Below are 21372 nucleotides of genomic sequence, written 5' to 3'. Positions count from 1 at the left end.
GGAACACCCAAAGATCTTAATGAGTGCCCTTGGGCACACCCAAACATCTTAATGAGTGCCCTGGGGAACACCCAAACATCTTTAAGAGTGACCTTGGGAACACCCAAACATCTTAATGAGTGACCTTGGGAACACCCAATCATCTTAATGAGTGCCCTTAGGAACACCCAAACATCTTTAAGAGTGACCTTGGGCACACCCAAACATCTTAATGAGTGCCCTTGGGAACACCCAAACATCTTTATGCGTGTCCTTGGGCACGCCCAAACATCTTAATGAGTGTCCTTGGGAACACCCAATCATCTTAATGAGTGCCCTTGGGAACACCCAAACATCTTAATGAGTGCCCTTGGGAACACCCAAACATCTTTAAGAGTGACCTTGGGCACTCCCAAACATCTTTATGAGTGTCCTTGGGCACGCCCAAACATCTAAATGAGTGTCCTTGGGAACACCCAATCATCTTAATAAGTGCCCTTGGGAACACCAAAACATCTTTAAGAGTGTCCTTGGGCACGCCCAAACATCTTAATGAGTGTCCTTGGGAACACCCAATCATCTTAATGAGTGCCCTTGGGAACATCCAATCATCTTAATGAGTGCCCTGGGGAACACCCAAACATCTTAATGAGTGCCCTTAGGAACACCCAAACATCTTTAAGAGTGACCTTGGGCACACCCAAACATCTTAATGAGTGCCCTTGGGAACACCCAAACATCTTTATGCGTGTCCTTGGGCACGCCCAAACATCTTAATGAGTGTCCTTGGGAACACCCAATCATCTTAATGAGTGCCCTTGGGAACACCCAAACATCTTAATGAGTGCCCTTGGGAACACCCAAACATCTTTAAGAGTGACCTTGGGCACTCCCAAACATCTTTATGAGTGTCCTTGGGCACGCCCAAACATCTAAATGAGTGTCCTTGGGAACACCCAATCATCTTAATAAGTGCCCTTGGGAACACCAAAACATCTTTAAGAGTGTCCTTGGGCACGCCCAAACATCTTAATGAGTGTCCTTGGGAACACCCAATCATCTTAATGAGTGCCCTTGGGAACATCCAATCATCTTAATGAGTGCCCTGGGGAACACCCAAACATCTTAATGAGTGCCCTTAGGAACACCCAAACATCTTTAAGAGTGACCTTGGGCACACCCAAACATCTTAATGAGTGCCCTTGGGAACACCCAAACATCTTTATGCGTGTCCTTGGGCACGCCCAAACATCTTAATGAGTGTCCTTGGGAACACCCAATCATCTTAATGAGTGCCCTTGGGAACACCCAAACATCTTTATGAGTGTCCTTGGGCACGCCCAAACATCTTAATGAGTGTCCTTGGGAACACCCAAACATCTTAATGAGTGCCCTTGGGAACACCCAAACATCTTTAAGAGTGACCTTGGGCACTCCCAAACATCTTTATGAGTGTCCTTGGGCACGCCCAAACATCTAAATGAGTGTCCTTGGGAACACCCAATCATCTTAATGAGTGCCCTTGGGAACACCAAAACATCTTTAAGAGTGTCCTTGGGCACGCCCAAACATCTTAATGAGTGCCCTTGGGAACACCCAATCATCTTAATGAGTGCCCTTGGGAACACCCAAACATCTTTAAGAGTGACCTTGGGCACGCCCAAACATCTTAATGAGTGCCCTTGGGCACACCCAAACATCTTAAAGAGTGCCCTGGGGAACACCCAAACATCTTAATGACTGTCCTTGGGAACACCCAAACATCTTAATGAGTGCCCTTGGGAACATCCAATCATCTTAATGAGTGCCCTGGGGAACACCCAAACATCTTAATGAGTGCCCTTAGGAACACCAAATCATCTTTAAGAGTGACCTTGGGCACACCCAAACATCTTAATGAGTGCCCTTGGGAACACCCAAACATCTTTATGCGTGTCCTTGGGCACGCCCAAACATCTTAATGAGTGTCCTTGGGAACACCCAATCATCTTAATGAGTGCCCTTGGGAACACCCAAACATCTTTATGAGTGTCCTTGGGCACGCCCAAACATCTTAATGAGTGCCCTGGGGAACACCCAAACATCTTAATGACTGTCCTTGGGAACACCCAATCGTCTTTATGAGTGTCCTTGGGAACACCCAAACATCTTAATGAGTGCCCTGGGGCACACCCAAACATCTTAATGAGTGCCCTTGGGAACACCCAAACATCTTTAAGAGTGACCTTGGGCACACCCAAACATCTTAATGAGTGTCCTTGGGAACACCCAATCATCTTAATGAGTGCCCTTGGGAACACCCAAACATCTTTATGAGTGTCCTTGGGCACGCCCAAACATCTTAATGAGTATCCTTGGGAACACCCAATCATCTTAATGAGGGCCCTTGGGAACACCAAAACATCTTTAAGAGTGTCCTTGGGCACGCCCAAACATCTTAATGAGTGTCCTTGGGAACACCCAATCATCTTAATGAGTGCCCTTGGGAACACCCAAACATCTTTAAGAGTGACCTTGGGCACGCCCAAACATCTTAATGAGTGCCCTTGGGAACACCCAATCATCTTAATGAGTGCCCTTGGGAACACCCAAACATCTTTAAGAGTGACCTTGGGCACGCCCAAACATCTTAATGAGTGCCCTTGGGCACACCCAAACATCTTAAAGAGTGCCCTGGGGAACACCCAAACATCTTAATGACTGTCCTTGGGAACACCCAAACATCTTAAAGAGTGCCCTTGGGAACACCCAAACATCTTAATGAGTGCCCTTGGGAACACCCAAACATCTTAATGAGTGCCCCTGGGAACACCCAAACATCTTAATGAGTGCCCCTGGGAACACCCAATCATCTTAATGAGTGCCCTTGGGAACACCCAAACATCTTTCAGAGTGACCTTGGGCACGCCCAAACATCTTAATGAGTGCCCTTGGGAACACCCAATCATCTTAATGAGTGCCCTTGGGAACACCCAAACATCTTTAAGAGTGACCTTGGGCACGCCCAAACATCTTAATGAGTGCCCTTGGGCACACCCAAACATCTTAAAGAGTGACCTGGGGAACACCCAAACATCTTAATGACTGTCCTTAGGAACACCCAAACATCTTAAAGAGTGCCCTTGGGAACACCCAAACATCTTAATGAGTGCCCTTGGGAACACCCAAACATCTTAATGAGTGCCCCTGGGAACACCCAAACATCTTAATGAGTGCCCCTGGGAACACCCAAACATCTTAATGAGTGCCCTTGGGCACACCCACACATCTTAATGAGTGCCCTTGGGAACACCCAAACATCTTAATGAGTGCCCTGGGGCACACCCAAACATCTTAATGAGTGCCCTTCGGAACACCCAAACATCTTAATGAGTGCCCTTGGGAACACCCAAACATCTTAATGAGTGCTCTGGGGAACACCCAAACATCTTAATGAGTGCCCTGGGGATCACCCAAACATCTTTAAGAGTGACCTTGGGAACACCCAAACATCTTAATGAGTGCCCTGGGAAACACCCAAACATCTTTAAGAGTGACCTGGGGCACACCCAAACATCTAAATGAGTGCCCTGGGGCACACCCAAACATCTAAATGAGTGCCCTGGGGCACACCCAAACATCTTAAAGAGTGCCCTGGGGAACACCCAAACATCTTAATGAGTGCCCTTGGGAACACCCAAACATCTTAATGAGTGCCCTTGGGGCACACCCAAACATCTTAATGAGTGCCCTGGGAAACACCCAAACATCTTTAAGAGTGACCTGGGGCACACCCAAACATCTTAATGAGTGCCCTGGGGCACACCCAAACATCTTAATGAGTGCCCTTGGGAACACCCAAACATCTTAATGAGTGCCCTTGGGAACACCCAAACATCTTAAATAGAGCCCTTGGGAACACCCAAACATCTTAATGAGTGCCCTTGGGCACACCCAAACATCTTAATGAGTGCCCACGGAAACACCCAAACATCTTTAAGAGTGACCTGGGGCACACCCAAACATCTTAATGAGTGCCCTTCGGAACACCCAAACATCTTAATGAGTGCCCTGGGGAACACCCAAACATCTTAATGAGTGCCCTTGGGAACACCCAAACATCTTAATGAGTGCCCTGGGGCACACCCAAACATCTTAATGAGTGCCCTGGGAAACACCCAAACATCTTTAAGAATTACCTTGGGCACACCCAAACATCTTAATGAGTGCCCTGGGGCACACCCAAACATCTTAATGAGTGCCCTTGGGAACACCCAAACATCTTAATGAGTGCCCTTGGGAACACCCAAACATCTTAAAGAGAGCCCTTGGGAACACCCAAACATCTTAATGAGTGCCCTGGGAAACACCCAAACATCTTTAAGAGTGACCTGGGGCACACCCAAACATCTTAATGAGTGCCCTTCGGAACACCCAAACATCTTAATGAGTGCCCTGGGGCACACCCAAACATCTTAATGAGTGTCCTTGGGAACACCCAAACATCTTCACAAGTGCACCATGGCACAATTCTTCTCGGGATGACCACACCTGAGTATTTTTTCTTGTGTCTTGTGTTCTTATTGAATGTATGTTTGTCTACAGATTCTGCAGGACATGATGATAGAGATAGACTATGATGCTGATGGAACAGTGTCACTGGAAGAATGGAAGAAAGGAGGAATGACGACCATTCCCCTGCTTGTTTTGTTAGGCTTAGATACAGTAAGTACTGCAGTGTGTGGGGGTGGCCTTGTGGTTAAGGTTGGGTTTGTCATGCGAAGGACTGGGGTTCAGTTCCCTACATCGTTACAATGTGTGAACTCATTCACTCACTCACAACCTTAGGTTCTTGCAGATTAGGGGTTCCTAGATATAAGACTCTGTGACCTAGTGGATAGAAGGTCTAGTAGATAGAGGGTCTAGTGGATAGAAGGTCTAGTAGATAGAGGGTCTAGTGGATAGAAGGTCTAGTAGATAGTGGGTCTAGTGGATAGAAGATCTAGTGGATAGAGGGTCTAGTGGATAGAAGGTCTAGTGGATAGAGGGTCTAGTGGATAGAAGGTCTAGTGGATAGAAGGTCTAGTGGATAGAAGGTCTAGTTGATAGTGGGTCTACTGAATAGAGTGTCGAGTGGATATAGGGTCTGTCAGGCCAGCTAAGGTTGTTGGTTCGATCCCTGGCCGCGTCATACCAAAAGACGTTAAAAGATGGTGCTTGTTGTTCCCCTTAGTCCAGAATAGTACAAGCAGCCACACACGTCACTATATAAATGCAATAATCTTGAACGCCTCACCTCCTCACCTCCTAGAAATCAGAATGGCTCCTAGACATTTATGAAAGGAAACACATTTAACTAGGTCCATCGGTATATATGGTATAAGCAGTCAGCTTAATGACACAGCAAACCATTCCGAAAATGTTACGCTAAATTTTCTTTCAAAATTGTTTGGAAAGCTTGATAAATTCTTGTGATGTAGTTAATAAACACAGTATCTATATGTTTAAAATACAAGAAAAGCAGAACCATGAGCTGTCAGAAATGTATTGAACCCAATCTCACTCAGTACAATTGTGTTTCAGAATGTTCAAGATGATGGCACGCACGTTTGGAGACTGAAGCACTTCAACCGGCCTGCCTACTGTAATCTGTGTCTCAACCTGCTGGTGGGGCTGGGCAAGCAAGGGCTCTGTTGTACATGTGAGTACCTCCTTAGTCCTATATGGCAGAGTTGCTTCCCTTGACCATGACAGGATCCTCTGACAGTTCAAATCACAGATGATTACCAGTAAGGTGTGGGGATCCTCTGATTGTGGCCATGGGGACGTTGCTGGAATGTTGTTGAAAGGGCAGCAAAACCTCGCTCGCTCACTCACTCAAAAGTTGGTGTTCATCATATAGATCTGTTGCATAATGCGTGTAAAAATTGTTAGAAATTTCAAGAAAGAGCACAGGAACAGATGAATGACTCATGATTTTGTTTTATTTATTATCTTTCTGTTTTCCGTACTTGATAATTTGAGGTGGAGGAGAAGATATTCCTGCTCTATTTCCACAGCTTCTTAGTTTAATTTGTTTGTTTGTTTGTTTGTTTGTTGTTTAACGCCGCACTCAGCAATATTCCAGCTATATGACAGCAGTCGGAAATAATTGAGCATGGATCCACACAATTAGGATACGAGAATGACCACCCGATCCCGTTACTCCCCTCTTACGACAAGCATAGTTGCCGTTTATGGCAATCATGGGTTGCTGAAGACTTATTCTTCCCCGGATCTTCATGGGTCTCTTAGTTTAAGGGAAAATGGGGAACACATGTATTAAGTGTGTCTTTCACGTCAAACATTTCACCATTGTTGCACGATAAGCGAAACACATTAATGTTGTCCTTAGTTGTGATAGTGCTGCAAAATGGCTAAACGTTGCATAAAACTCAGTTCAACTGTTTCGTCACAGTCTGTTAAATCTATACATTTTGTTCTTCAGTTTGTAAATACACGGTGCACGAGAGGTGTGTGCAGAGGGCGCCAGCGTCATGCATTACTACGTATGTCAAGTCAAAGAAGACCTCACAGGTAAACACAGCATGAGCCTCTATTGCTCTGTCTCTATGTAAGGACAGCAGGACGTGCATATACGGAAAGGGAATTCTAGGGGTGTAGCTTGTTCAGTGAAGCTTTTGTGTTATTAGGTAGCTACGTCTCATTCATTTATGTAGTGTGGATAATGTTATATGCAACCAAAGACAGACCCAATAGACAAATATGCAGGTCCAGTAGACACATATGCTGATCCAGTAGACAAATATGCAGGTCCAGTAGACAAATATACTGATCCAGTAGACAAAAATGCTGGTCCAGTAGACAATTATGCAGGTCCAGTAGACAAATATGCAGGTCCAGTAGACAAATATGCTGATCCAGTAGACAAATATGCAGGTCCAGTAAACAAATATACTGATCCAGTAGACAAATATGCTGGTCCAGTAGACAATTATGCAGGTCCAGTAGACAAATATGCAGATCCAGTAGACAATTATGCAGGTCCAGTAGGCAAATATGCTGATCCAGTAGACAAATATGCAGGTCCAGTACGCAAATATGCTGATCCAGTCGACAAATATACTGATCCAGTAGACAATTATGCAGGTCCAGTACGCAAATATGCTGATCCAGTAGACAAATATGCAGGTCTAGTAGACAAATATACTGATCCAGTAGACAAATATACTGATCTAGTAGACAATTATGCAGGTCCAGTAGACAAACATGCAGATCCAGTAGACAAATATGCAGGTACAGTAACTTGACCAGATTGAAGTTGTCCAACTGACTAGTAGAATATCTTGGATATCATTCTCTCCTGCAGAACAAATGTACATAAATTGGGTTATATTTTTGTATAAAGAAACACTTTATAAATCAATATTTTGTAGTATTTCTGGCCAGCTTTTTTTATTTTTTGTGGCACTTTTCCAGACATCTGCCTCAGTAAGATATGTGTGTCAAATGCTGATGATGTATACTGTGTATGTGGATGTTCTTCAGACGATGAACCACCACTGGGTTGAGGGCAACTGTGTCGGCAAGTGTGACAAGTGTCGCAAGTCAATCAAATCTTACAATGGAGTCACGGGGCTTCATTGCCGGTGGTGTCATCTCACGGTAAGATCTCTGAACTCTTGGATTCCAGGTAACCCTTGCTGTACATCAGGAAGAACTCCGGGAAGTATATATATGATCGTAAGAGACTAAGGGAGGAGGCAGTGATACACCGGTACACTACCTTGCAAACAGGACAAGTGACAGTACGCTACCTTGTAAAACACAGAGGATGAGTGACAGTACAATACCTTGTGAAACAACATTCACCCACTCCTGACCCACTTCTGACCCACTCTTGATACTTCTGACACTTCTGACTCACTTCTGACCCACTTTTGACCCACTTCTCGTGACAGACTTCTGACACACTCATGACCCACTCGTGACAGACTTGTGAGCCACTTTAAACCCCACTCATGACCCACTTCAGACCACTCATGACCCACTTCTGACCCACTCATGACCCACTTCTGACTCACTCGGGACAGACTTGTGACCCACTTTAAACCCACTCATGACCCACTCGTGACAGACTTGTGACCCACTTTAAACCCACTCATGACCCACATCTGACCCACTCATGACCCACTGGTGTGTCTGGTCCATTACTTCTATTCGATTCTGATATTGTCACATTGTCTTTGGCATTAAGCCCCTCTCATTCACTCACGACAAGTGTAAGCATGACCAATATGAGACAGCAGGAAGTTAGCATATGGTAGACAATAGAGCCACAATAACAAAGACTCTGTCCACTTGACTCAGTCATCACCTTCCTAAAGTTACCAGTCCACAACCAATGCATGGTCTGTTTCAGCTTCACAACAAGTGTGCGTCCCAGATGAAGCCAGAATGCGACATGGGAGACTACCGCGACCACATGTTACCTCCAACCACCGTCTGCCCAGCTGTGCTGGTGAGTAACGCTGTCTACCAAGATTTTTTTCAAATAAGATGCATTTTATGATCAAAAGTTAACAATCACGGTCATCCCTAAAACTTCCAAATGTATAAATGGTCCGTAAGCTGCAAGGAGAGGTGTGACTCCCATCCCTCTGGATCGTCACAGCTGGGAAATCTTTCCGGCATTACTGTTATTTTGACTTGGTGTCAGATTTTTTTCATGTTTTGAAGCTTTCAAGCTGATTTGATAGGTTTTTTTAAAGAAAATAAATTCTGATAGACCTATATGTGGCCAGTGTATGTGGTAGAATATATGGTAGAATTAAATAGCATATAGGATTATTATATGAAAGCTCCCATGAAATTCCTGAACAGATGTCATTTATAGGGTGATGTGGGAACATGAATGATTAATTGAACCATCAGTGTAAGAAATAATGCAAGTGTATAATATACCATTGAACTGTCAACAGTGAAAGTTCAATTGTAGTCTAGGGGAGATAATTCATGACAATTATCTCCCCTTGCATGTCTTGACCAGGGTGGTTTTGACATTAAATGGAGCTGTTAGGGTCTCCTGTATGCCACAAATACACTCTAACATGACAAAAAACTGAGTCTATTTTCACAATGCACAAAAGTTATTTTAGTTTGGGTGTCACGTAAAATCTGTTGCATGTGCCTCAGGTTCAGTCGCGGATGCAATGTGTAGTTCGATTTTGGTTTGGGTACATTATCTGTACAAAAAGGTACTGGGTACTGGGTACAGCTTACATTGAATCTTGTTTTTAGTATTAGAAAGAATTTTCATTTGTGATATGGTACTCTGTGTTTTTCAAGCATGCATGTGGGCAAAGCATGGGCCGTAATTTTGTTTTTTAGCAAAAGCTTCTTATGATTTGGGTTTTAATTGCATGCTGCTGATTGATAGCAGCTTTTGTGCTTCGCACACGAATACAATGATACATGTATTTATGTGATCTTTAACATGTCCATTAGAATGCATGTTTTTTGTGTTTTTTTTCACACTTTCCAAATAAGGGAAATATTTCAAATTAGGAGGGGAAATGATTATACAGAGGGGAAATAATTATGCAGGCCAGATCAGTCCTTTTTTAAAGTTTCCCAGTGGAGGTATTTCATGATGCACAAGGAAATAAGACATTTAGAATTTTTATGATGAATTATTTGACTTTAGGTCCGTTACAAAACGATGATCGGATTAAAAAACAAAACAGGATATATTTGTGAAAATGCATGTTTATTCTACTTCCGGATAAAAGTTTCAGTGAAGCTGAAATGAAACTATAGCTGCATACGGTTTTGAAATAAGTATGATTTCATCCTAGCACAGAATATTTATTATTAGGTATATGTTATATCTTTAATGATACTAGAAAGATAAGGCTTTGTAGGTATTCATTGAAGAGCTTGGAAATAGTTTATATTGTGGGGACAGACGTTCTCTCAGGCATACCAATTAGGTGGTGATTTCAAGGGCTGAGATGGGAGATTAGCCTGTACCCCAAGTCTGCCAATACCCTGAAATAAACAGAATAGTTTCATGGTGTTTAGGGGATAATTAGTGGGCATAGTGATATATGTCCATATGTCGACTGATCCCTTAAGAAATTGTCAGTGCAAGGGTGGATCCAGCATTTTTAAAAAGGAGGGTCCAAAATATCAAAACCCTCTCTGTGTGTCAATTTTACTGCCTACAACATACTGCATTTGGTTTTCAAAAGGGGTGTTGGTCCTGACCCCCTGGATCCTCCCTTCTGGATCAACCCATCTGGATCCGCCTATGCAGGCCCTACATTTTTGTATTGCTTGATTTAGGGATACGCACACCTAAAACATTGACAATTTAGAAGATAAAACAATATCAGAAAGACAAGGGTTTTTTATGGACCGTCAACGGTAAAGATCGCTTTGAAAATAAAAGTAATCCATACAATTTTTAGGACAAAATAAATATTTCGAATAATAAATAGTCATCACAAGTCAGATGTTATTTTTATTAAATTTATACAGACCCAAACCAGGCCCGGATTATATTTTTTGGGCACTTTCCAATCCAAATCAAACTTTAAAATGCTCTAACAAAATCTGCAGAATGCATTTATATATGTTTGGTTAAACTACTGACCAAATGTTTCACTTTCAAAATTTGTAACGCTCTCAAGGTCTGGCCTAATCTGTTGTGTGTTTAGTTAGTGTTGTCTCGTTATGCATGACTTTCACATTTTCAGTTTGTTTTGTGTTGATGTAGAAATATTTTGACACCCATCCACATCACAATCCTCATGTGAGTATGAAAGATGGCCTTACTAACACATGAGTGCTCCATTAACCTGCTGTTCTTACAGACACCTGTCTTCAGAACAAGGCTTAATTATCATTACTGATGTTTCTATTTTGACTATTTTCTTTGTTTCTTTTTAAAGTACATGTAGAACTGTGTTAATCCAGAGAGACCAGTTTTCATTATGTTCTACATGTGGGGATTCTTGTGTAGAATAAATCTCAGATATCCCATGCTTGTTTTGCCATTTGGATCCTGGGTTGGCACAGACATCCAGTTTACCAAATGATTGTCATAAGGCGACTAAACTGATGGGGTGAGGTGAATGGAATGGACAGACAATTCCCCGTCCCAAGCCCCTAAGAGATATCAATATCACAACTACCGTATTCGACGTAATAAGCGATATTTGCTGATATATTGGCTAGTGAACAATCCCAATAAGCACTCCTTCCGATTGATCAATGTACACAAGACTTATTTATTTGCGTATAATACGCACTCTTGTGTTATATGCATTCTTAATTATGGGCAAATAAATTCTGGAAAAATTTATCTGTCACATATAAACATTTCAGTGTGTCAGCATAAACCACAAACTTTATCTTTCAACTCTCTTTTTTCCACCAAAATAATATTCTAATGAGAGCCTCTAATTTCTAATTTTGAGAGCGCCCTGGGCGAATTATTACGTCGAATACGGTAGTTTATTTAATCTACAGGCAATAGCTCATCAGGATTCTTTTCATCACAATTGTCATAATACAATTCAGAAAGAGTACTCATCATCGAAGTTCATGTGTTCTGCTTAAATACTCACACTTCCTCAAATAGGTTATTTTATCTTTAAGTTAATTTTTCCTTTGAGAATCCTCTGCATTTTCTGTTAAGGGTACAAGATACATTACAGTGATTCCTTCGTTTCCGTAGTGTTGTCCACAGTGGAACAACTAGCTCAGGGATCTTAGGTGTTGTGGCTATACAGAGTTGCCTCCCTTTGATGCCCTGGATGAGTTGGTTGTGTGTTGAGGTTTAATACGTATGACCTGTAAGCACCATCCCATGTTCAAGTATTTCAAGTAATGAACATCTAAAATTACATTAGATTGAGCTTTGCCACTTTAATCTGACATGCTGTGACATAACTGAAATATGCTCGAGTGTCCAACCCATATTCCTCACCAGCTTCTGACTAACATGGCCGCTGCAGCTTTAGCTCATGCTTGGATGACTTGCTGTGTATCAGTACACTTGTGCATTGTGCACGATATATCTACTGATTGATTCAAAGTGGACACAATTTATGGATAACAACTTCTTGAATATGCTATGATAGCAACGTTTCGCTATTATAAATTTTTGGCAGGACCACGAGGGGTTCATGGGGTTTTATGCGTGCCACGTTAGGTTTTATACTACGAACCTAACTAGGAACGCATGAAATCCCATGTACCCCTAGTGATCCTGCTACAATGAATTTACCTTACCAACATGTTTTAATATGACATTGTAAAAGAATTCAAACAAATTCAAAATTGATCAGCTGTCCGATTGTGCTGAGGTTAGCTTGTCACATGACCTCCATTTCCTTGGAAAAAGCGTACATCTTTTTGCTTTGAAGCGGGGTATAAGGGTTGTATTCTGCCTCTCAGAAATCTATGTGCAGCCTGCTTTGCTTGTGGCAGGTATAAGAGATTTATTCCCCTGCTGAAAAATTTATTCCTCTCTAAGGCGCGTTACACAGTATTTTATCAAGGTCACGTGGACCAATCAGATCTCATCATTCTGACGTGGAGGTATGATAAAGATCCTTATACCGTTTTCAAACAAGACTGACTGTTTTAAGCATGGTACATAATCTTGTGTTAATCTCTTTCATGTATGTAAATTGTTGGTGTTGTTGATCCTTCACCAACCATATAAGATTTTGTACCAGGCTCAGATTATTCAGACTTGCTCAACAACGGATCTATGCCGAATATCGCTATGATAGTGTATTAAAGATGTTGTTTTCCATAATTTGTGTCTACTTTGTCATCCATCAACTTCTAAGAAATGCCTATCAAACAATTCATACTGATTGATAGCCGTGAAGTAGTGTCTTCTAGATGCTACATTATAGAGACTTCTATGACTATTTGCCACTAATGTTGATGTACGACATCGGCCATCTTCCTTATCTACCACTAACAGCCATTTTGGATTTTTTCTCTTTGTATGATTTATATTTTATATTCTTTCACTTTCTACATTTAACACTTGTGTGTCATGAATCTGACATTTGAGAGTGGGAGGAATCGTCTGTGGACATGGTTGTCATGGATGTTCAATAGTGTTCACATGCCTTCACGCGTGTTCACATGCACTAAGTGTGTTTGAGCAAGAGACGATAAATTTAAAGTCTTGAGTTTTCATAGTCTTTAATATTTCTATTTGTTGTTACTCTAACAAAGTGAATATTTTTATCAAAAACATTATATGCTTTTTCTCAATTCAGCTGGATTTTCTTTAATTTCAGTGAAATATGTTTATAACGAACACGCTTATAACCAACTGATGGATATAACAAACTGTTTTGGGGTCATGTCCATTTGCTGTATACATGGTATATGTGCTGTATCCATGCTTATAACGAAATACGGGGCGGTCGGGTAGCCTAGTGGTTAAAGCGTTCGCTCGTCACGCCGAAGACCCGGGTTCGATTCCCGACATGGGTACAATGTGTGAAGCCCATTTCTGGTGTCCCCCGCCGTGATATTGCTGGAATATTGCTAAAAGCGGCGTAAAACCATACTCACTCACTCACTATAACGAAATACGGTTATAACGAACTAAATTTAGTGGTCCCTTTGAGTTCATTATAACCGTAGTATAGTAAATGTTACAATATTAGGAATGTTATTGATTAGGACTACAACATTAATGTATTGCTAAGTGTTAAGTTTGGGTAGGGCATTTTTATTTCCTCATCAGGAAGGGGAGGTGGGGTAGCCTATAGCGTTTGCTCATCAAGCCAAAGACCCGAGTTCGATTCCCGAAGTGGGTACAATGTATGAAGCCCATTTCTGGTGTCCCATGATATTGCTGATATATTGTTTAAAGCGACGTAAAACCACTCACTCACATATGTGGCTGTTTTATTAATATATGCTCATACATGACTGTTTTATTAATATATGCTCATACATGACTGTTTTATTAATATATGCTCATACATGACTGTTTTATTAATATAGGCTGAGGCATCTGTACGGGAGACGTGGTATTATGGCCTACATCAGCACTTCCAGACTCACTCACCCACCCTGTCTGTCTTAACAGTTGGCTCGATGCCACATATATATATATACTACCTAGCTCCCCTCAGCCATGTTGGTTATACCACCTAGCTCCCCTCAGCCATGTTGGAGGTTATACCACCAAGCTCCCCTCAGCCATGTTGGAGGTTATACCACCTAGCTCCCCTCAGCCATGTTGGAGGTCATACCACCTAGATCCCCTCAGCCATGTTGGAGGTTATACCACCTAGCTCCCCTCAGCCATGTTGGAGGTTATACCACCAAGCTCCCCTCTGCCATGTTGGAGGTTATACCAGTTAGCTCCCCTCAGCCATGTTGGAGGTTATACCACCTAGCTCCCCTCTGCCATGTTGGAGGTTATACCACCAAGCTCCCCTCAGCCATGTTGGAGGTTATACCACCTAGCTCCCCTCAGCCATGTTGGAGGTTATACCACCTAGCTCCCCTCAGCCATGTTGGAGGTTATACCACCAAGCTCCCCTCAGCCATGTTGGAGGTTATACCACCTAGCTCCCCTCAGCCATGTTGGAGGTTATACCACCTAGATCCCCTCAGCCATGTTGGAGGTTATACCACCTAGCTCCCCTCAGCCATGTTGGAGGTTATACCACCTAGCTCCCCTCTGCCATGTTGGAGGTTATACCACCTAGCTCCCCTCAGCCATGTTGGAGGTTATACCACCTAGATCCCCTCAGCAATAATGAAGGTTATACCACCAAGCTCCCCTCTGCCATGTTGGAGGTTATACCACCTAGCTCCCCTCAGCCATGTTGGAGGTTATACCACCAAGCTCCCCACAGCCATAATGAAGGTTATACCAGTTAGCTCCCCTCAGCCATAATGGAGGTTATACCACCAAGCTTCCCTCTGCCATGTTGGAGGTTATACCACCTAGCTCCCCTCAGCCATGTTGGAGGTTATACCAGTTAGCTCCCCTCAACCATGTTGGAGGTTATACCACCAAGCTCCCCTCAACCATAATGGAGGTTATACCACCAAGCTTTCCTCTGCCATGTTGGAGGTTATACCACCAAGCTCCCCTCTGCCATGTTGGAGGTTATACCACCTAGCTCCCCTCTGCCATGTTGGAGGTTATACCACCTAGCTCCCCTCTGCCATGTTGGAGGTTATACCACCTAGCTCCCCTCTGCCATGTTGGAGGTTATACCACCTAGCTCCCCTCTGCCATGTTGGAGGTTATACCACCAAGCTCCCCTCAGCCATGTTGAAGGTTATACCACCTAGCTCCCCTCAGCCATGTTGGAGGTTATACCACCAAGCTCCCCTCAGCAATAATGAAGGTGATACCACCAAGCTCCCCTCAGCCATGTTGGAGGTTATACCACCTAGCTCCCCTCAGCCATGTTGGAGGTTATACCACCTAGCTCCCCTCAGCCATGTTGGAGGTTATACCACCTAGCTCCCCTCAGCCATGTTGAAGGTTATACCACCTAGCTCCCCTCAGCCATGTTGGAGGTTATACCACCAAGCTCCCCTCAGCAATAATGAAGGTTATAGCACCAAGCTCCCCTCAGCCATGTTGGAGGTTATACCACCTAGCTCCCCTCAGCCATGTTGGAGGTTATACCACCAAGCTCCCCTCAACCATGTTGGAGGTTATACCACCTAGCTCCCCTCAGCCATGTTGGAGGTTATACCACCTAGATCCCCTCAGCCATGTTGGAGGTTATACCACCTAGATCCCCTCAGCCATGTTGGAGGTTATACCGCCTAGATCCCCTCAGCCATGTTGGAGGTTATACCACCTAGATCCCCTCAGCCATGTTGAAGGTTATACCACCAAGCTCCCCTCAGCCATGTTGGAGGTTATACCACCTAGCTCCCCTCAGCCATGTTGGAGGTTATACCACCTAGCTCCCCTCAGCCATGTTGGAGGTTATACCACCTAGATCCCCTCAGCCATGTTGGAGGTTATACCGCCTAGATCCCCTCAGCCATGTTGGAGGTTATACCACCTAGATCCCCTCAGCCATGTTGGAGGTTATACCACCAAGCTTCCCTCTGCCATGTTGGAGGTTATACCACCTAGATCCCCTCAGCCATGTTGGAGGTTATACCACCTAGATCCCCTCAGCCATGTTGGAGGTTATACCACCTAGCTCCCCTCTGCCATGTTGGAGGTTATACCACCTAGCTCCCCTCTGCCATGTTGGAGGTTATACCACCTAGCTCCCCTCAGCCATGTTGAAGGTTATACCACCTAGCTCCCCTCAGCCATGTTGGAGGTTATACCACCTAGCTCCCCTCAGCCATGTTGGAGGTTATACCACCTAGATCCCCTCAGCCATGTTGGAGGTTATACCGCCTAGATCCCCTCAGCCATGATGGAGGTTATACCACCTAGATCCCCTCAGCCATGTTGGAGGTTATACCACCTAGCTCCCCTCAGCCATGTTGGAGGTTATACCGCCTAGCTCCCCTCAGCCATGTTGGAGGTTATACCACCTAGCTCCCCTCTGCCATGTTGGAGGTTATACCACCTAGATCCCCTCAGCCATGTTGGAGGTTATACCACCAAGCTCCCCTCAGCCATGTTGGAGGTTATACCACCTAGATCCCCTCAGCCATGTTGGAGGTTATACCACCTAGCTCCCCTCAGCCATGTTGGAGGTTATACCACCTAGATCCCCTCAGCTATGTTGGAGGTTATACCACCTAGATCCCCTCAGCCATGTTGGAGGTTATACCGCCTAGATCCCCTCAGCCATGTTGGAGGATATACCACCAAGCTCCCCTCAGCCATGTTGGAGGTTATACCACCTAGCTCCCCTCAGCCATGTTGGAGGTTATACCACCTAGATCCCCTCAGCTATGTTGGAGGTTATACCGCCTAGATCCCCTCAGCCATGTTGGAGGTTATACCGCCTAGATCCCCTCAGCCATGTTGGAGGTTATACATCCAAGCTCCCCTCAGCCATGTTGGAGGTTATACCACCAAGCTCCCCTCTGCCATGTTGGAGGTTATACCACCTAGATCCCCTCAGCCATGTTGGAGGTTATACCACCTAGCTCCCCTCAGCCATGTTGGAGGTTATACCACCTAGCTCCCCTCAGCTATGTTGGAGGTTATACCGCCTAGATCCCCTCAGCCATGTTGGAGGTTATACCGCCTAGATCCCCTCAGCCATGTTGGAGGATATACCACCAAGCTCCCCTCAGCCATGTTGGAGGTTATACATCCAAGCTCCCCTCAGCCATGTTGGAGGTTATACCACCAAGCTCCCCTCTGCCATGTTGGAGGTTATACCACCTAGATCCCCTCAGCCATGTTGGAGGTTATACCACCTAGCTCCCCTCAGCCATGTTGGAGGTTATACCACCAAGCTACCCTCTGCCATGTTGGAGGTTATACCACCTAGATCCCCTCAGCCATGTTGGAGGTTATACCACCAAGCTCCCCTCTGCCATGTTGGAGGTTATACCACCTAGATCCCCTCAGCCATGTTGGAGGTTATACCACCAAGCTCCCCTCAGCCATGTTGGAGGTTATACCACCTAGATCCCCTCAGCCATGTTGGAGGTTATACCACCTAGCTCCCCTCTGCCATGTTGGAGGTTATACCACCTAGTTCCCCTCAGCCATGTTGGAGGTTAGACTTTGTCCCCAGCAACATGTGTTGGTCATTAGAGGCACAATACAACATCAAGGTGACACAATACTGCATAATCAGTGTTGAAATACAGTTAAAGTTGCAGTAAAAATAAGTAAATAAGTAAAGGCAAATACATTAACCACAAATCAGCTGCACAGAAATTTCATGCAATATGTTCGTAATGCATGAGAATCTTTAACTTCATGCATCGGTGTCCCTGCTGCATTTGAAGTACTGCACATGCATTTTGTGCAATGTATTTTTTGAAGCCAGTATTTTGTTTTGCACTTGCTTAGAATTAATGCATGAGATTAAAATTTGCATTTCAGAAAGTGAGTCAGTAAACTCTGAATTTGTCATAGATAATCTGTAGTTGAAACAATAATGACGGCATAGCTGTATTTTAATTCTCATTATGAGTGACTTGTGTGGATATGACAGCATCTGTGGCATATCAGCATGATGACCAGGTCAGTTTCATGCAGCTGGGTAGTTTTGCTAACATCACTATAGCAACCCTGTCCTCTCCCTGCATTTGAAGCATCTTTCACAGTGCATGTGTGGACATTCATTTATTGTCCCAGACTGGCTTCCACAGGAGATATCAATTGGGTGAGATGAAGCAATATCACCTGATAGATATTGCTACAATGAAATTGCAACACATTGCTTTGCAGACCGTTGTGACGTCACAATCAAATGACATCACTAATCTCTCTGAAGCTGGTTCGCTTTTCTTATTACATGGATGAACCAGGTTATAAGAGTATGACTGAAAAAGTTTGAAGAATGATTTTGGATGACGAATAGAATTTCACCCTTGTGTCTTCGAATTTCAAATGTATCAAGACATGTTGATCCATGGAAACTATGCTCTGCAAGCCTCAGATATCTTTTACTTTTGTCAACTCGTCTTCTTATATTTGATGTCAAAATCACTGGTGATTATGTATGTAATATGTGCCGACCCAACTACAAACCCACCTGGTGGCCATGTTGTTTCAGGATCGGCCCCGGCCAGGCAAGACGACGCCCTCCAACCGTGAGAGTCAGAGTCTGACGCAGCTGGACGGGATCAGTACGGATGGGGAGGAACTAAGTGGGGGCGACCTGAGCGGTGAACAAAGCCCCAGTCAGCCATGTCTTGATATGCTACCCTCTCCAGCACCAGGCCCTGCAGTGAGTACACCATCGGGGACCAGTCCTTCTGTGGTAGGCCTGGGACGAGTCCAGATTTACTACCCGAGTACCCACTCCGCTATTACCTGACCCTACCCGGGTACTGGCTGTAGGTGTCAAGAGATAGGTACAAAATGTCCGACTGGAATTAGTTTGACAAAATGTGTTTAGATACACATAAAAAACGATCTGATTATGCAAACGCTGAAGTTGACTGAAGTTTTATCTTAATTCAAACAAATAAAAGTTAGAAGGAATGGTGCATAGTCAGTAAGAAATGTGAACATTTGTGACTTGTAGTGTTACCATAGAGTTCTAGAACATTTTGTCATTAAACATCACATGACTAACCACAGGTCCGGTTAGTCCTGTGGGTACCTGGGTCCTTCTCAGTACCCACCTGACCTGAGTACCCGAGTTACCAAAAATGCTTTTTTTTAATTATTATTATTATTATTGTTTTCTTAAGTTGAGAAAAGTTATATTTTCATTGCAGTGAACATAACACTCGTCAAAATATCTTCTTTCCCCCGTTACCCGATGAGGTGAGGTGAAATGGGGTTTAACGTCGTGTCCAAGATTATTGCACTTATATAGTGACGTGCATGTACGTGTGTGTGTTTGTGTGGCTGCTTGTACTAGTCCGGACTGATGTTGATTTATAGTGCTAGCTCACTGAGATACCATGCCGCAGTTTAACATGAATACCCCACTCAGACACAGTATACTGACTCCGAGCCGACCAGTCCTTGTTTTAGCCCCTTAATGCCGAGCGCAAGACAGGGTAACAACAAGTACCATCTTTTAATGTCTTTTGGTATGACGCGGCCGGGGATCGAACCCCGGACCTTCCACTCTCAAGGCGGACGCTCTACCACTAGACCACGGAGGCGGTCTACCCGATGAGAGAAACATGATATTTCACACGAAACATGAAATATCCTCTATGTACTTCAAGGGGGCAGCTTTAAGTTGTTGACACAATGACCCACCGTACCAAGACATGGGTTATATGGGTGCAGTCTGTTTCTGGTGTGTGCCAGTTTAGATATTTCACGAACAGTGTTAAGCACAGGATAAAACCCCTATTCACTTGCTTGGAAGTCCATTGCTGTCTCCCCCTTGCCATGATGTTGGTTGCCCCGTGAAGATCCGGTTAGAATTGATTGTCACCAAGCCATGCTTGTCGTAATAGGCAACTATGGGGATCGGGTGGTCAGATTCACTGACTTGGTTGATTGCATGTCATCGTATCCCAACTACGTAGATTGATGCTTGTGATGTTAATCACTTGATTGTCTGGTCTAGACTTGATTATTTGTCTTGATCTTGTCTGGCTCGAATTTTTACAGAACACGTCTGTATAGCTGAAATATCGGTTAGTGTGGCTTTATACAACAAAGTAAGAAATAAACATGATGTTGATTGCATATTGTGGAATAAAACTCACCTCACTCGCTTTTGTGTTTCAGGGTCAGAGCTCCTTCCAAATCACGCCAATAGATGGGACACATCCATTGTTAATATTCATCAACCCGAAGAGTGGTGGCAAACAAGGGGGCAAGTGAGTGCTGCATGCTTGTCAGTGTGTTTCAGGACACGATGATGCACAAAGTGTATGTCCTCTTGAAGCATCACATCCCGGTATGAACACTGGCGGTGGGGTAGCCTAGTGGTTGAATTCGCTCGTCACGCCGAAGACCCGGGTTCGATTCCCGACATGGGTACAATGTGTGAAGCCCATTTCTGGTGTCCCCCGCCGTGATATTGCTGGAATATTGCTAAAAGCGGCGTAAAACCTCACTCACTCACGGTATGAACACAAATTTAAGTCTTGATTCACAATATCAGCAATTTTGTCTTAACTGTTTTAAAAATTTCGTCTGAACTGTTCAAAAATCGGATATGCAATGGTAAGCATTGTCTGGACTAAATAGGAATGCTAATCTTGTTTATGATGCAAGTTTGTATTTGATCACAGTTTGATCATATTTTGATCAGATTTTGAGTTGCGTTTATATTGTGCTGATCTATATACTACTCAACTTTTGATAGGGATGTTTGTTATTTCTTTATGATACACAACACTGATTCAATATGTCAAGTGTCTGTTTAAATAGAATGGCATATCTGATTATCCTTATCAAAAGCTGAGTGAATGAGCCAATGAAGAGAATCCCTGTTTGTCTGTTTCAGTAGCCAATGAAGAGAATGCCTGTTTGTCTGTTTCAGTAGCCAATGAAGAGAATGCCTGTTTGTCTGTTTCAGTAGCCAATGAAGAGAATTCCTGTTTGTCTGTTTCAGTAGCCAATGAAGAGAATTCCTGTTTGTCTGTTTCAGTAGCCAATGAAGAGAATGCCTGTTTGTCTGTTTCAGTAGCCAATGAAGAGAATGCCTGTTTGTCTGTTTCAGTAGCCAATGAAGAGAATGCCTGTTTGTCTGTTTCAGTAGCCAATGAAGAGAATGCCTGTTTGTCTGTTTCAGTAGCCAATGAAGAGAATGCCTGTTT

At 43.7% G+C, this 21372-nt stretch overlaps 1 protein-coding gene across 7 annotated transcripts in view; it reads left to right on the top strand.

Moving 5' to 3' along the window:
• LOC124151005 (diacylglycerol kinase beta-like) overlaps nt 1-21372 on the top strand; it is a 126145-nt gene that overhangs the window by 88598 nt on the left and 16175 nt on the right. For 6 of the 7 annotated variants that reach the window (XM_046523283.2, XM_046523235.2, XM_046523252.2 and 3 more), the window contains 8 exons: nt 4564-4683; nt 5542-5659; nt 6446-6534; nt 7507-7623; nt 8381-8479; nt 10739-10774; nt 18690-18863; nt 20336-20427. In XM_046523283.2, coding sequence (XP_046379239.1) covers nt 4564-4683; nt 5542-5659; nt 6446-6534; nt 7507-7623; nt 8381-8479; nt 10739-10774; nt 18690-18863; nt 20336-20427 — 845 coding nt within the window. The remainder of the gene's footprint in view (nt 1-4563; nt 4684-5541; nt 5660-6445; nt 6535-7506; nt 7624-8380; nt 8480-10738; nt 10775-18689; nt 18864-20335; nt 20428-21372) is intronic. The other variant, XM_046523275.2, reaches the window with a different exon arrangement.

This window comes from Haliotis rufescens, unplaced genomic scaffold, assembly GCF_023055435.1.
Source record: "Haliotis rufescens isolate VD_foot unplaced genomic scaffold, xgHalRufe1.0.p SCAF_4, whole genome shotgun sequence".
Lineage (NCBI taxonomy): Eukaryota > Metazoa > Mollusca > Gastropoda > Lepetellida > Haliotidae > Haliotis > Haliotis rufescens.
This window is presented reverse-complemented; position numbering and strand designations above follow the sequence as displayed.